Consider the following 17,062-nt stretch of genomic DNA (forward strand, 5'->3'; position numbering starts at 1 on the left):
TTATAGTCTCTAGATCCCTAGCTTACTCTACAAATCACATTATTACAGCTCAAACCTCAAACTATTTTACCTAATATAATTTCTTACTCAAGACATATTCTTACTTATAATTATAGAAACATAAGTTTATCATTTTTCTACCCTATGTTTGTGTACTTTCATCATTACATCAACCCAAGCTCTTTCCAAGGCTGAAGATTGAACGCTTCAGCATCTGTAGAATTTTCCATTTTTCCATTTCCCATAGGTATTTAAGTGAATTCTGAATAATAAACGAGGTTGTTTGTCTCATGAGCACCAGGAGCACAAGTTTTGGATTTTCATCTTCCCACCCATGACCAGCACACTACAAGTGGTGACCCCACATGTGAAGGCACAGCCTTTCCTGTGAGCAGAGCAGGGGGGAAGACAGAGTGCGGAGAGCCTGTCCAAAACAGCGAAAAGCTGGAAAAAACAGGTGCGGAGACCCTGATCTACAGCGAAAACCTGGAGTAAGAGGCATGTGGAAAAAGCCATCTAAAAAAAATACAAGGAGAGATGTTTGCAGTGAAAAAATAGCTAAAAATCCATCATTGTTTTTGGACTTACTCTTAAAAATACTCATCAGAGCCATGGGAGCTGGGATATCAACTCAACCACCTCCAGTTTTGAAGGTATGGTTGCTTTTCTTTACAAGAATGGTGTCACACTGCATTTGAAACAGCAAAGTGACAATACAGACTCTCTAGCCTTAGTTGCAAAAGAGAGCACTTTTTATTCTTCAGTATCTTCTTTTATAGACAGTTCCGAGAAGGTCCAAAAAGGTAAAGCTTTCGTTGGTCATCAAACCAACACATCACCATCATTGGATAGTTAGGAACTACACCCCTTGACCGTTTCGTACAACAAGGAACAAACAACACCTGCAAAGGTTGTTTTCCTTCCGTAAGGAGTGTTTGGATTCCTCCTTATGATTTCCCAGGCCAGACTGAGAAAGTTGTGTACTTGACTTTCCCACAGGCTCAAGTTAGTGCCTGAAGCCTAAAAATCTCTTATTTGACCACTGTCAGTTCCCACAGAATGGGACTTAGAATATGGTAAAAATTAATTATTAGCTTTAATAACGTTGGCAAAGAACCATGGATTGGACACAACCAAAGAGGCTGCCCTTGATATAAGTACATGGGAATGAATTGGACATTTTATACTTAAGGCAGCCTCAAGGGGAGATGAAAATGCTATATAAGTTCTAAAGCCTTGGAGATTTATTTTCAATGAGACAGACTGTTGTGGTTTTAAAGCAGTAACTAAAAAATTACTAGAAAACTTATTTCTTGCTGTGAGATATGGATTAGAACAAGAGCAAAACAGGCTTAAAACTTAAAAGGAATAAAGAAAGTTTATTAACAGAACTACAAGAACAAGAAAACCAGAATAACTTCCAGAAAACTTCTTTTTCCCCCACTACTCAACTACTCTCTTGCTCACATGACAACATAGAGACAAAAAACTTTGGAACTTCGGTGTTTAAAACAGTCCCAATTCTTGCTAGTCTTTTCATCAGTCTTTGTAGAGAAACAGAAGTCTTCTTCTGCTGATTTATGGACTTTTCCACAAGAAAACTATTTTTGTTATAGCCTTCTATTTTTCTGATGCCAGCTGCCCAGAAAAAAAAAATCTGTCATCAGTCCACTCCTCCTATTTCACATCACTCTGAGGTGTGTTATGGGCCATGTGTCTAAGGATGTTATTTTTAAGGATGAGTTATTCAAAGGCAAAAGTTCTCTTCATCTGTCTCTGTGAGCTTTCCTGGAAAACAGAAGTTTTCTCATTGCCTCTCAAGGCCCCAGATCTTCCACTATTCTCCCCCCTCTGTTCCAGCACCTCACTGTATCACAATTACTCCACCTTTTGCTCAAAATCCAAACTTTGAACACTCTATTCTTCCCAATATACTCTGTCACGAATTAAAGGAGTTTTTTCAGGACATTATTGTCCATTTCTGTAGCTTTAACAGAAAAATATTTCAGCTTAATTAAAGCATCTCCTTATTCTCTACTTCTTCTGAAGCTTAATTCTTCTCTTTACTGTCTCTAATAGTTTATAAAGTCTCTTTACATGTTGATTACTCTCTTTTTCTCTCTCTGGAAAAAAGGATTAATCTGCAAGTCTCATCTAGGTAATGAAAAGGTTAAAATCTTGCCCAGGTTTTGTAGATGGTTCTGTGACCTCTGCCGGAGCAGCAGCTGGAGTTGTCTGTGATGGAAGATTCTTCATGGCTGCTCTGGAGAGTGTGGTCACTGTCTCAGCCCGCCGCAGGTCAAGAGCTTTTTTCTTTCTTTACTCGGCAGTCTCTGGTGAATTCAGTCACAGCAAAAAAAACTGCAGCCGAGCCAGGGACCGGCCTGGCCCGGCCAGAGCCCGGGGCAAGCCCCGCAGGCCCCATCTCCCGGCTGGGAGCCGTGGCAGGCCCAGCCCCCGCCCGGGCTGCATGGCCTGGGCAGGGGACAGGAGCCAGCTAAAGCTCAGTTACCTTTCACAGCCAGGAAACAAAGAGACAAAGAAATTCCCGGGCTTAAGTCTTAAGGTGGTGTTCACAGGTTGATCTCACTTTTCAATGGTTAAAACTGCTGCCAGTTCTTAGAAATGGCCAGCTGTTGGCTAGGAGAAAAACTCCCATCAGCCGCCAGCAGTTTTAACTTCCTTAGGTGTTTTTGTTTTCTTAAATGCCCATCTATCACACAGATGAATGCTGGACTGGAGAGCAAGAACAGAGCTCCGGAGGGGCCAGAGGGAGCTCGGGACACCTTTCCAAACCCACGGGGGAAGAGCAGCACCAAACAGCTGCCCCACACGGCCAGGCTGCTCTGTATGCTCCCCTCGCCCCAGGACTGCTTTATAACGAGCTGTTTCTTGCAACCCCGCCATGCTGGAGAGCACAGGCAGCTGGCAGTGCCCTGGCGGGTGGACAAACACCAACGTGCGATACCGAGCCGGATTGCGAAATCCTGCCACTTGGCTGGAGCGGCGGAGCAGGAGGGAATGGCGGGGCCCCAGGCTATGCCAACACTGCCGCAGCCCAAAGGAACACGGCAGGCGGCAGGGGTGTGGCTACGCCAAAGAGGTGCTGCGGTGCCGTTCCAGAGTGCCCAGCGGCTGCCCCGAGCCGCTGTGCCACACGGAGCTGCCAGCCCGGGGGGCAGAACGCCGCCTCTTCCGCCCCAGAACGCGCGGCCGCCTCGCAGCCCCACACCACCCCCGGGACCACCCCCCAGCCACCGGCGCCGCCCACGCCCCTCGGCACCATGGAAACGCCTGGAACCGCCCCTGCCCAGAGCTGATTGGCTCAGCCCAGAAGCCGCGCCCGCGGTCCCGCCTCTGCTGGCCACGCCTGCCTACCGCTGCTGGGGGGCGGGGCCCGAGCTGATGTCACGTGGTGTCCGATCCATACCCGGAAGTGCACCAGAAGCAGAAAGCAGCGTCCCAGCGCCGGGCCCCGCACTCAGCAGAGTTCCAGCTTCACCACAGCTACAGCCAAGGCAATCCCAGCCCCAAGGAACCACACAGCAGAAGGAAACGCAAGATCCTCACAGAGAGAACCAAAGTCTTCACATAACATCAGCTCCAGCTCCACCACCACTCCTATCAAACACCATCCCAACACATGTTAACTACAGACTACAAAGCCCTGATGAAAAATGCATGCATGTCTACTCCAACCCACAGGTACTCAAGCTTGAAACTTTTATATATATATATGCATGAGAACTTCTAATCTGAATTACAGTGTTTATTATTATTGTTAAATTGTATCCTAAAAGAGTTATTAATCATTGGGTACAACAGTAGTCCCTTGAAAAGGAAAAGCTAGATGCACTAAAATCATTAGTACAAAACAGCTAGCTCAAGGACACATAGAGCCATCTATGAGCCCTTGGAACGCCCCAGTATTTGTCATAAAAAGAGAAATCTGGTAAATGAAAGTTTCTCCAACCTAAGAAAGGTCAGTTCTGTGAAGCAGAGCATAGATACTTTGCAAGCTGCTATGCCATCTTCTGCCATGATACCTACCTCCTGGGACCTTCTGGTAGTGGACTTGAAACCCAAAAAATGAACCCCAGAGGCAAAAGCTGCTCTTGAAACAGTAGAGCAAGGTACCACAAACAGAAGTCCACCACATATGCCCAGAGTGATACAAACTATATTTGTTCTCGTAAATCTTCACCCTACTGGTATTATAGGGCAGTGGAACACTCACTGGCCTGATCCTCTGCACATCCTAGAGTGGATGTTTTTACCTCATTGCTACAAGTGTAGACAGCAAGGCCATGTGAAAATAAACTGTCCACACAAGTCCATTCCACAAGACATCTTAAGGACCTACTCTACATCCTGCCTGGGACCACAAACAACACTCTCCTGATGGCCCCCCAATGGATGTGATGAAGCAGAATGAAGAAGAGCAACCAGAACAACCTATTCACCTACCTCATGAAAATCTGAGACTCTTGCAAAGACAGTTCATTTAAAAACTGTTTGTTTACAAATTGTTTTTCTGTTAAGTTTGTTTTTTCTCACAGTTCTAAAGGTTGAATGTTTTTTGTTCCTTGTTTATAAAGTATAATCTCAGTTCTAAATATGTTTTTTTTTAGTTCAAAACAATGTTTTTTTAGTGTTAATTTGTAACTACAAGTTGTTAGTTTACCTGTGGCATGGTAGATTGAAGGATTGTAATCTTGCCTGCCAGCTCCCAGAAGTGAGTGTTGCAAACTCGGTTTAGTATGCAAAGCACGTTGCTAGCTGAGGATAACTCGGTTTGTCAAATTAAGTGGAAAACTTTATTTGAATTAGACCCATGCTGTCTCCTGTCACCCTGTCTGCAAAGGGCCCTTACAGCTGGGACAACAGAGAGCATTTTATATTTTTTGATTTAACCAAAAAGGGTGAATTGTCACAGTATTGTCACAGTACAGCAGGACTGGACAAAGTAAATCTGACCATAACAGGAATCCAATTCAGCCAGCCCCATTCAAGATGAGAAGTAAGCACACCACTGGCCAAGAAGCTGGGCAGGGAGAGGGATCTCAACCAATAGCTGTATAGCCTGGGAGATTTGAATGGGTATTTAAGTGAGTTCTGAATAATAAACAAGGCTGTTTGTCTCATGAGCACCTGGAGCACGGGTTGTGAATTTTTGTCTCCCCATCCACAACCAGCATGCTACACAAACCTACATTGCTTCCTTCCAGGAAGGTTTGTGCATTGTTAAATTCCCATTCCCTAGAGTAGGCACATGCATCAGATGTACCCACGCCAGTGCATGGAGGTGTCTGCAGTTCTCTTCTGGGAAACTGTTCCTCTTCTACCTGCTGAGAACAGAACTGTGCCAGGACTGTCAGGAAGGACAGAAATCACTGTCTGGCTCTTCTCTGTCTGTAGGTCACTGGGAATCTGCACAGATTGAGCACAAGGGCAGGATCAGGGGAGACATCATGGAACTTCTCACCTCCAGTGTGGAGTAACTATTACTTCCAGCATGACAACAATGCCCTGCAGACCTGAAGGGGCTTTCCCTGCACTGGCTGGACCCAGTAAGAACTGAAGACCCATCTCTCCTGAAATCATTGAGCAAGAAGATGGAAACACAATGTGTCCAAACCACAGAACAGCAGTAATCACTGACCAAGGGCATAAACCAAGGAGCAGAGGAAGATTTTGCATTTTTGCCTCAGAGATCCGCATGAAATCTTTTTGAAAGATAAGAGATTTTCTTTAATATCAACCAGTGTGCTGCAGAGAGAACTATTTTCTCATGGGACATACAGAATGCATTGCAGGATGGAAAGGAGTGATGTGAAGAAGGGAGCTGAAATGGAGGGATGATTGAAGCACTGCTGGGCATTTGGTATCTGAGGTGAGACCCACATGGTGGGAGACTCTGAAGAGACACCATGGAGTTCAGACACACATGCAGCTACAACTCCACCATAGACTACTTAGGCCCCCAGCAAGGAAAGATACAGAGGCAATGACTTACAGAGCTGTCAGACATAGCTGGCAGCAGCAAACTCAAAAAGAAAAGCTGTTGTGGGGCAATGGAAATCATGGACAGGATGCAACTTCAAAAGCAATATTCTGTGAAAGCTCCCTGGGCTCCCACATATTTCCCTGGGGGGAAGATAGGCAATGTTGAGTACATTTTAGCCACATCTACTCCCTCAGCATCACAAATACAAGGAAGACCTCACCAGATGTTTTTTGGGAATTACAATGGGAGGGACCAAAGGAGCTGAAACTGTAATGTTCCCCCCAGGCACTAGGAATGGGCTGTGCCTTACCAATAACAATATCCAATCAAATCACAGCAGAGAGAAACCTGATGATAAAGGAAAGATTTGTGGAGGTGAGGAGGTAACATTGGAGGCTGGTTTAGATTAAACTCTGAATTAGGTTCAGTAGATACAGCAACTGCCTGAAATAATGAGAAATGAAGGATTTGCATCAAGATAACCATGAAATGATGTGATTTCCTCTAATTTCTTCAGTCATGGTTCCCAACTTCTTGCAGCTCCTTTTCTGTTTCTTTCCACTGTCTTTCCCCTTCCTTTCTCTAGCTCTCTTTTCATGAATTCTGAATAGGATATTCTGTTTCCAAGAAAACCTCCCACCCTTCCAACCTAGAACTATATTTACCTAAAAGCTGAAAATCTTGGAGCTGAAAATCTCACAGCTAAACAACACTAAATACAACTTTAAGGAGATAATTTCTCAAGCATGGGCAGAGTTTAAATGATTTTTAATCATGTTGACATTGATATAAAAAAATTAAACTTTCAAGTGCCAGAAAATATGCCATATGAAATTCTAATAATTTTAAGATATACAAGACCAGTGTTAAACACCTTTTTTACATTTATAGCTTTCACCATTTGAAAAGCTATTTCTAAGTCCTTACTTAGAAGGTAAGAGCAAATAAGTAGTGTTAGTAGAAGAGTTTTACAAAATATTTTTATGGGTTAAAGAACATTTTATGCAGTATAGTCTGTATTATTTTCTGATTTCCTACAACAATTGATTTTGTTTATTGGCATTGATTTAACCTAAAGATATTTATTCAGCCAGTTGATCATATCCTTTCTTCCTTCCTCAATATAAGGTTTATCTTGAGGATTGATATCTTCTCTTTTGCGATGCACAAACCCATGTGTCTGTCCAGGGTAAATTTTAACTTCATAATCAACTTTACAGTTTTGTTTAAGCTTTTGCTCCAGCAAGGTGACCTGTAACACAGAACATTCTTTGTTGGCTGAATACAAACTTAACATGTTCTATATTTACAGTCCCAAAACTGCCCTCATTTTTTACTTTTCTGAAAGACATAATTTATCCTTGCCACCTTTTTCTCTTCTACTAATTTTATACCTAAATGCATTTCTGTTACTGCATTTGCTTTGTTTAACAACTTTTTTTTTCCCAGTAAAATACCAGCATGTGACTGTATAAAATGTAAAAAAAAAAATCATATATGGATTATTATTAATACCTGTAAAGGTGAAAAACCTACTGCTCAACATCATGAGACAGTTATCATGTAGTGAACACTGTATGAATTACTGCTGACCGACCTCACATAAAAAAATTTGGGCTAGAGTTTGAATTAATTTGAAGTTGAGGGAGGAGGGGCAGAGACAAAATCAGCAGTTCAAACTGACTGAAATTTTTGCTAGGAAAGTTAAAGCCAACATCACTCAATAAAAACATGTTTCACTTTTATCCACTTGGCAAATAATCATCTTTCTCCAATCATTCTTCACTCAGGCTCCAGAGAAAGGCTGTTGGCAGAGTGACAGAAAGGAGAATCTGTGCAGAACAGTGGGAAAAGGAAAAGGATAACCACAGGATCTTTTTAATTCTCCTGCAATAAGTGATTCCATTGGAACAGGCATATTTTATGGACCAATGGTATCACTAAAAATGGTGTCCTATCTTAAACTTGTCAGAAGGCCTTCTTTGGATTCTTGCTCTTTTCCTAGGAACTGATGAAAATCATCCAAATTTTCAAACAGGAACAGAAAATATTTTTAGTGTCATTGTAAAACTTTTTTATTTGGGAATTAACAATATAAATTTGTGTAGAAGTACTGTAAGAATTAGTGAAAGAAAAAGAAAAATGCAAATTAGTTTTCTACTTTGTGCTCATTAAAAACCAAATTACAAAACAAGCATGAAAAGCATTAAAAAGACAAATATCTGTGATAGGAAACTCACCTGCTCCAATGGAATAATGTCATCCTTCTCACCAAAAATAAAGAAGGTAGGATGCAGCAGACTGTGTTTGTCGTCAAAATGCCTGATCACTCCTAAGGAAGAAGAAAACACAATAAGTTATGCTACCTAAAGTAGCTAAAACACTACAAAATCTATACAGTGAAACTTTGAGACATATTTATCAGTTACAGCTGAGCAGTTTGTAATGGAATTTAATACACTTTGCTTGAAAGTCCCTTTTTTAATGGAATGTTTGCAATGTCATTAAAAAGATGACATCAGCTGTGTGAAAAAGAAACCAGAGACCAGTTCTGTGGGAGAAAATCACAGAAGAATTGTTACACTTGCCCCATTTTTGTGGGTTGCTTTGAGCAACTGCTTCTGACTGCTGTGAGAGACAGGGTTCTGTGAGAGATGGACACTTCTACCTGCTCACCTCTGGCTTGGGAAGACCATTTTAAAAATAATTGTAAATATATATCATTCTAGATACATGGTTACGATTTCAGTGTACATATATTTACACTGATATGATTTCATAACAAATTAACATTCTAATTTTGACTATTCAAAGATATTTGAATAGAAGTTATAGTAGAACTGAACAGCTGCCACTCTGCTATGTTTTTCAATCCTGAGATTATTACAACAAAAAAGTAAAACATTAGGAAGTAGCACTGTTGAATTGACTCAACTGATCAGCATATCAGTGTACCAAAACAATTCCAATACTCTTTCTGGAAAAATACCTTCAATTTGCTTTCATCTCTAATTAATATAAGTTGGTCTGGGTTCTGTAGAAGTACAGAGGTTAATAAGAAAAATATCAAAGGCAGCATAAATACATTGAGTAATGTGTGAGAGTAGAGGGTTAAAACAGAGTGTTAAAAACAGTTCCTATTAGTAAAGAGGGACCACTGTCTAAAAGATGTAAAAGATGTGCCTAGAAGACCTTTTGTCATTGTCAGCCAAGAGGAACCTCAGCCACAGTGAGACCATGGCATTTGGCACTATGTTCACAGATGTGATCCTGGTCATGTCACTCTTTAAATACATAGATCTTGCTGGGTACACTTAAGTGTAAAAATGTGAGTGTGCAAAATTAAATATCTTCTAAATTATTTTTAATAAAACCATCTTGTTCCACTAGATGTCACACTGATTTTTGTTACAGCAATAGCCCTACAGAATTGCTTCCTGCTCCAGTATTCTGCTCAGAATGTAGCAAGCATTTCAGGCTTACCATAGAGGGACACTCCAGTCTTCAAATGAGGATTTTTCAGCATCAGATGTTGCACTGCTGCTCCACCCCAGCAGAACCCAATGACACCAATCTTCTTTGCACCACATTGGTCCTTTAGATACTTGAGGACGACATCAACTTCTCTAAGACATGCAAATGAAAGTGAATTAAGGCTCTAGCCCTGTTTCTCTGGCCTCCTTGGTGGCTGCTGCTCAGAGACGGGGTGGAAATCTGGGACAAAGTGACTGTCTTTGCATCACTCCTAGTTTTTTTCTTTCCCTTACTTATCAAATTTTCTTTATCTCAACCCATGAGTTTTCTTGTTTTATTTCCCTTATTCTCTCCCCTGTTCCTCTTGTGGGAGTGAGTGAGTGAGTGATAATCCAGGTTGTTGGCTGCTGGCTGGGGTCAACCCACAACACTACTTTACTATTATTCATTTCTAAAATGCAAGACAAACTCCAGGGAAGAAGACAGAGGAGAAAAACAGTCTTCCTAGATGACTGTTACTAGGACATGAGGTGATTTTATGAACAGCAGTCCAATTAATTTCACAAATAGCAGTATTTTTCATATAGGCTAACAGAAAAAAAAGTTTGAGACACACAACCAGTCAAGAGCATCCTGTTGTCACAAATGCGACTAATATGCAAAGCATCTCTCACAAAGATTTTTCTAAATCAGCAGTTACTTTATGCAATCAAGCTATGTTTCAGATAAAAATGGTAAAAATGCAGGAAAATAGGAAAGCACTATGCTTTGAACTAGCTGTGATCTGATGGGGAGCAGAAAAAATGTTCCCTTGTTACATAGTGTTTGTGTTTGCACCCTATCTAAAATCCATTTTAGGAATTTGTGCCTTCCGGAAGGATTGAAGTGGCCGAAGTGAGCTGCATTTTCTAGCTTTTGATGGTTCTTTTCCTTTAAGTCATGAATTTTGCTTCTACTTTCTGTACAGACAAACACTGGGCACTTTTACTGTTCAAATGTCTACTTTTATCCATAAAGCACCACTCATGAGCTTTATGGATAGCCATCAACTTGTCCTGTGAGCTGCATGAAATTTCTATTTGTGGCCATCCAGCCATATTTGACACACTAATAATTTAGGATCTAATTTTACATTTTTACTGTGGCAAAAATTCCTATGAAATATGTATGTCCTGTTGGTGGACAAGGAACAATGGCTGTACTTGTCTATTTTGCCAGCATCTCGTGATTTCACCCAGTCATTGAAAGTTGCCCAGTCATTAGAAGGTTTCCAAGCTTCTTGTCCCACAAAAAAATCTGGGCAGATGGCTCTGCAAGAAAAATGAAAATATTTTAGTCCATGAAATAATACTGGAAAAGGATTAAAGGGAAGACCATATGTACTGCACAACAAATTAATTTTGCTGAATACATAGTACTTAATACATAGTACACTTTCCCTTCATAGAAAGATCTTCAGTTTCTTTGGAATTTTTACCATAACAGCCAAGGTGCACAGAAGAAGGGAGGAAGCAGTCTGCTTCAGGCTCATGGAAGACAAAAGATGCCGATTAATAAAATACTCTGTTTCCCCTCTCTTCTTCTGTGCTTACCTACTAACTCATTATGGTAAGGCTACTCAATTATTTTAGACTTATTTCACTGTTTTACCAGAAAGCTTCTTGGAGAAAGGGGTAAAGAAAGACTGTGAAATTATTTGTGTTTGTATGGTTTACATATGACTAAATGGAAACAGTTCAACAAAAATGGAAATGGTTCAACAAACTTTCTTATTAAAAAGACACTTTGAAAACAGTAGTGTTTCTTACATGTATCCATTAGTTGTTAGCATATCAGCCATGTATCTGGTGTTTGGGAGTTGCCATCCAAATATATCATGAATCACAATCACAGCTTTGTCAGTGCTGGCAGAAGGTTTGCAGATATACGCCTTGATGTGCCCAACTTGCACCTCCTGCCCACGGCCTCCATAGTCAAATCTGTCTCCAATATCACATGGGCAGGGCCTTGATTCATTTGCCATGTGTGATACTAAAGAAAAATAATATTCAGTAGCAAATACCAAAGCATGCCACATTGAAAAATGTCAGAAGACAGCAGTATCATTGGCTATTGAATCTTTTAATCATTACAGTAATAGGATGAACATGCTTATTACTGTTTGATCTAAAATGAAGCATTAGTCAATAAACTCATGGGGCTATTTAACAAAAATAAGATTCTTGTTAGAGTTTCTTATGTTATGAAGTCTTCAGCTGGGACATGGTACGTGGCCTACAGTGAGTGGTACAATGAAAATAAAGTTATGAGCAAGCAGCAAGGCAACCATCACAAACTATTTACATAGTGATGAAGCCAGTCTTTCCACTCTTCATCATGTGTATATCCTGTAAGGAGTGCATAGCTTTCTTTAGTAGCCATAAAGGCTTAATACAAGACTCAGCATTTTGAAAGAAAAAAACCAACAGCTACTGTGTAGAAAGATATAATTACACATAGATTAAGCATTATCTTTTCATTCAGGGACTTAAAATATTACATAACTGAATTTTTCAGTGTCAATAAACCCATTTTCTAAGCAGCTTTAGCCTCAGACGTTTCAGACTTTTGGAGAAGGATACTTAAGAAAGACATCAAGGAAAATTTACCAGCACAAGTCAGAATATAAAATTGTATTTCTTTAATATTAAATAAAGAATGCATTAAAACTCTAAGATAGGAAAAAAAAGATAACTGAACATAAAAAACCAGAAAATCTTAAAGCTTAGGCAAATCTTTTATCAAGGAGGTAAGAGTAGGGTATAGTTAATTTTTTTCAAACTATTGCTTAAATGAAAATAAACAATTCACAAAGGTCAAAAAGTACCAGCAGAATCTAACACACATGTATGTAGCTCCTTAGACTCAATTATTTTCTCCCATCAAACTTAGGTTAAATAACTGAGTGAACAGACCTGATTAACTCCTTTGAATATTCACAGAGCATCTGCACATGATTCAAGAACATGGAAAGAATTTAGATAAAGCTTTGCCAAAGCTCTCTCCAGAGAAATCATGCATATTACCATAGAAACTTTGCTAGTAAAGAAACAAGGATCTTCAAACTTTACTGTGTCAAAAATACAGAGAGAAATAGGAAAAAGCAGATACAGAACTGTCCCTGAACAAGTGGGACTTAAAGATTTGTGGCAGTAAAGGGACAGCTTTAGGAAAGCCAACAAACAACTTGACAGCCAGAAAAAATTGACAGAATTCAATATATTCTGGATTTGCTGACTAAAATTCAGAATCTCCCAAGCAGCATCACCAGGGCTAGATTGCAGACACCAGGAGATTTCATTTTTGCAGATCAGTTCAGAACAGTTCAAGACTAGTTATGTCATATTTGAAAGCTGTATTATCTCTGGGTACACATCTATACTAGTACTCTACCTTTTTAAAATAAGCCACACCCATAAATGTCCTTTTTTACCTACACATTGTGGTCTCACATATAGGACTTCTAACTTAAAACAAGTTTACCAGGAAAAAAATGAATGAATGAATAAATGAGCATGTAAGGCAAAATGCAGTGCAAATATATAATAGGAAGAACTTCATAACTAATTTTCCATTCACAAACTGTTTCCTTTTGATTAGACTAAATCAGAAAATATAAAAAAAACAGGGATTAAATATTAAAGAAACATATATTTCAGAACTCCAGAAACACAAATACAATGCCCTTACTGGTATATCCTCAAAGGCTTTGATTGAAAACATTTCATACTCTCTGATAAAATGTAAAACAACACATAGAACATGAAATATTTAAAGATGCAGATTATTCACTGATGATAACATATCCAGATAAAAGACTGTGAGGGATAGCATTGTCTTGTATTTATAAGCCATATAGACTTGCAAGTTCTGTAGCATAGGCAAGACCCTTCAGAATTTCTGCATCTGCTGTAGTATATACAAACAGCAATTTTTTCCATTTCTAGATGTTATTGAAATATTACTTAAAAATTAATTTCTCCCTTTTACATTTGTCTATTATTTTAGGAGGATCTGAAAACCCACAGCCATGGTGTACCACCATTTCTACCTGCAAGGACTTGAGAATTTATTGGAAGACCAAGAAAGAATTAATTTTCAGATACTTGAATCTACAACCAGTAAAAATATAAAGATATTGCTGTGTGGCACCATCACTTTCAACACTTTCAACAGACTCTCCTGAGTCTTCCTTCTCAGAGGTCTTCCCACCTCTGGAGGGAAAATAAAAGGTTTCTGAGCCATCATCTCAAAAATATTAAAACAAAAAAACCAAAACCAAACCAAAACAAAACAAACAAAACAAACAAACAAAAAAATAACTAACCCCCAATTGCATTTAAATGAGATTACACTCTGCCTGCAAGTAAAGTGAAAGTCTGCCGAACATGCTGAGTCACACCTCGCAAGCACGTGTTCTACGTTTCTGGGGAAAAAAAAAGCCATGAGTTTAAAAAAGAATCCAAGCTAACCTACACATACCTGTAGCACTGCAAGTGTGCGAGACAGTAGAAGCAGGATGCAGGAGCTCAGCGTGTATGGTTACGGCTGAATGGGATCACCAAACAAAGCGCTAACTCACAAACGAAAAGGGTGAGTACAAGGATCAGGTTCCCTTAAAAGAGAGTTACATAAGCCACTGCCTGCCTTTATCTTTGTGCCTCTCGGAATGATGAAGGCTACTCTTTTTAAAGCTGTTCTTTTTACTGCTAGCGTAGGTGGGGTGTGCTGCAACGAGGAGCAGCGGTAGCTGAGTACCAAGCCTTCTTCTCAATTTACATGAAATGGTATTCGCCCCTGGAGGGCTTTTTCTTTCAGTTTCGAAAACATGTTGATTTAGCTGAAAAATCCATCTTGGAGAAAAAGCTCTTTTTTCTTTTTTTCTGGTTTTTTTTGGGGGGGGGGTTGTTTTTTTTTTTGTGGTTTTGTTGTTGGTTTTGGGGGTTTTTTTTGGGTTGTTTTGTTTTTTTAAAGGGTAGTTATTTTTAAACTTTTAAACACTACATTGGCATAATTAGTTCCTTAGATTATTCATCCATCGATAAAAGACATATTTAAAGTCATCAGCAGGGTGAGGTAGTTGAAGTAGAGACATCATTTCAAAGCTCTATACTAGACAAAGCTTATACACTACAGGAAAAATATTTTCAGATGAAAATAAATAGCATGTAAGAAAGTAATAGCTTTCTAGATTGCTGTACCTCCATGCTATACAATGAGTGTTTAAAATATAGATATTTTTATCCTATCACAGGATATTTTACACATTTTTTTTTCTTTTTTTATTTTTAGTCTCTGGCTGACCCTTGTATCCTTCCCATTCTCCTGATTTTCTTTTTATGGAATAATTAGGATTATTTTTTAAAGATTACTACTTTAGCTAAATATATTAGCAATATAAATATCTAACTAAATAGATTAGCAATCCAAAATTCCCTGTTTCCTCAGAGGTGCATCTATAAAGTAGACTAAATGCACGTTAGTCTGCCACACCTTTGTCTTACAGTTTAATATTCATATATAAGCTGTTTGCTCGTATTTTAAATAACATGGTTAGTGCTCTTTGTTTGCAATCTCTAAAATAAAATTAAACAAATGAAAAAATCTATCCAAGAATTCCAGAGCAAAGTCATAAGGCTCAAAACCTAACCCTTTTGGTTTAGGTTTTTGGCTTGTGAAAAACAGGGTTCATTCTTTAGAATTTTTAAAAGTCTAATAAAGGATAAAAGAAGGACAAACAATCCAGCACTGGGGTGTTTTTGGCAAACGGACAAAGAGCATGAAGGTAGCTTAAAATCATGTTTGCTATATACAGTTACTTTGCTGCAGTAACATGCATATTCATTAGCTTATAAATTATTCAAACATTCCTTTGAGTTTTTGATGTTTTAGGAACTCTCCGGTTTTAACCTCTGACTTGTCTGCAGGACATTCTGTAAATTAGGTCCATATATTTTATTTCTTCCTGTAGTTTTATTCTGTTGGTTCACACTCTCTGATGGTGCTGATAAGAGTCGATAAATCTTTTCCAGATGCTTGTGTTGTTTCCTGTCACCGTTATCACTTGGAGAGGCCAGTCTCCAGATACAAGAAATAGAATAATTGCTTTACACCATTCTCTAAGTTAGTTAGTCTCTATTTTAACACTTTGCTAAGGCCTACAATATAATATACTCATTAAACTACTATTCATATAAACTATACAGTGCATACATAAACTGAAAGATTATACAAAGCAGTTAAGAGTAAATATAAGTTGTACTATATCAAAATACTTCTGATACAAAAAGCTAATCCATGAATGCAAAAACCAGTATTATTTTATCATCTGTAATAGGTTCTTCCCAATTGTGTGCTACAAATTATAGCACACAAGGACATTAGGTACTCCATATCAACTTTAGAGAACAGCAGTCAAATAAATGAGAGAACAATTGTGCGTTTTCATCATTCCTAGAAAACAAAAATGACAACAATGCTTGCAGAACCTTCTCTCCACTAGAGCTGTTTAACCACATTTCCACTTTCTTAGTCATGGGGTCCCTGGAAATAATTCTTTGTATGTAAGACTATTCCACTTTACCTTAATATTAACAATAAACTTTGGAAACTAAACTACTTTTAGTTTTATTTCCTTTTGTTTCATGTTCCCTTGATGAGCAATCCATGCTGTTTTTTCACTTAGAAGTCAAAACTTAATTCAACGTCTTAAAAACGAGATTCACTTAATAAATTATAAAAAGAATTTAATATAAATAAAAGACAATTAGGAGACATAAGAAATAAAGCAAAGGGTTAAAACGGCCGGGTGCCTTGGCGCGCTGCCAAGAGCACACCTAGTATCCCAGGGATCTCCTTTTTATCCCCTCCTTGCTGTGAGGGGTTAATGCATATTCAAGCATGTCCCCTCCCTGGTTCCGCCTTCTTGGATCATGCTTTTCACAGTTTTATTTTCTGCTGGTCAGCATATATTTTTTGCTGGTCATCATTATTCTTGCTGGTCAGCATTTTTCTGGAGTTTGGTTTCCTTTCTTTTTGCAAATGGTCAGGGCAGATAACAGTCCCGGGCCGTCATCCTTCCCCTGAGGACAGCTGGGTTTCATATCTTTTGCTGATAACAGTTTGGCCTCTATTGTTTTCTTGATAAGAGTTTGGGCCCCACTGTCCTTGCCCTCTGGGGTTTCCTTGCCTTGTACCTAGGAAATTCTTTTAAGCTTAAGACTTGTTAGCAAGAAAAAAGTACATACATAGCTAAAAAGTATTTAACATATAATATTCATCTGCGAAAGCCAATATCACAATACAAATTTATAACAAACGCATCCACGATCTCCATACATGCAGTTGGCTGCACTTCACACTGTAAACACACACCTCTTTCAGATCCCACATTTCCAGCTCCTGCTCAGGGACTTACATTTTTATAATGAAGATTTGGCTGTACTTGTAGTAACTATAATAATACATATAATGTATATATATACATACATATATATAAAATGCACATTTATAAAATAACTATGATAATATGGTTCAGCAGCT

The 17,062-nt window shown here is 38.9% G+C and overlaps 2 protein-coding genes and 1 long non-coding RNA gene across 3 annotated transcripts in view; 1 reads left to right on the forward strand and 2 right to left on the reverse strand.

Annotated features, from left to right (window-relative positions):
• The window catches only part of LOC102103336 (serine/threonine-protein kinase SBK2-like), a 29,351-nt gene extending 26,444 nt beyond the window's left edge, over nucleotides 1–2,907 (reverse strand). The window contains exon 1 of the mRNA XM_014260349.2: nucleotides 2,797–2,907. Coding sequence (XP_014115824.2) covers nucleotides 2,797–2,907 — 111 coding nt within the window. The remainder of the gene's footprint in view (nucleotides 1–2,796) is intronic.
• Nucleotides 2,908–3,432: 525 nt separating this feature from the next.
• Nucleotides 3,433–9,393, forward strand: LOC148185126 (uncharacterized). The gene is made up of 3 exons (XR_015772814.1): nucleotides 3,433–3,705; nucleotides 5,419–6,382; nucleotides 7,798–9,393. It is a non-coding gene; the product is annotated as an uncharacterized LOC148185126 (long non-coding RNA).
• On the reverse strand, nucleotides 6,759–14,278 carry LOC102102653 (carboxymethylenebutenolidase homolog). The gene is made up of 6 exons (XM_005531715.3): nucleotides 14,003–14,278; nucleotides 11,290–11,512; nucleotides 10,684–10,791; nucleotides 9,491–9,633; nucleotides 8,248–8,339; nucleotides 6,759–7,259 (listed from the first exon to the last, which is right to left on the reverse strand). Exons 2-6 carry the CDS (start codon nucleotides 11,502–11,504, stop codon nucleotides 7,080–7,082), a joined length of 738 nt encoding a protein of 245 aa, XP_005531772.1. The 5' UTR covers nucleotides 11,505–11,512; nucleotides 14,003–14,278; the 3' UTR covers nucleotides 6,759–7,079.
• Nucleotides 14,279–17,062: the final 2,784 nt, after the last annotated feature.

This window comes from Pseudopodoces humilis, chromosome 1 (assembly GCF_049639895.1).
Source record: "Pseudopodoces humilis isolate 2021_Gansu_Grassland_sample_001 chromosome 1, ASM4963989v1, whole genome shotgun sequence".
In the NCBI taxonomy this organism is placed as follows: domain Eukaryota; kingdom Metazoa; phylum Chordata; class Aves; order Passeriformes; family Paridae; genus Pseudopodoces; species Pseudopodoces humilis.

Coding starts and splice junctions, on each gene's coding strand:
- LOC102102653 (XM_005531715.3), bottom strand. CDS start 11,504: ATGGCAAATGAATCAAGGCCCTGCCCATGTGATATTGGAGACAGATTT. Junction 10,792..11,289: donor CTAACAACTAATGGATACAT/GTAAGAAACACT, acceptor TTTTTCTTGCAG/AGCCATCTGCCCAGATTTTT. Junction 8,340..9,490: donor GACTGGAGTGTCCCTCTATG/GTAAGCCTGAAA, acceptor CTTCTTCCTTAG/GAGTGATCAGGCATTTTGAC.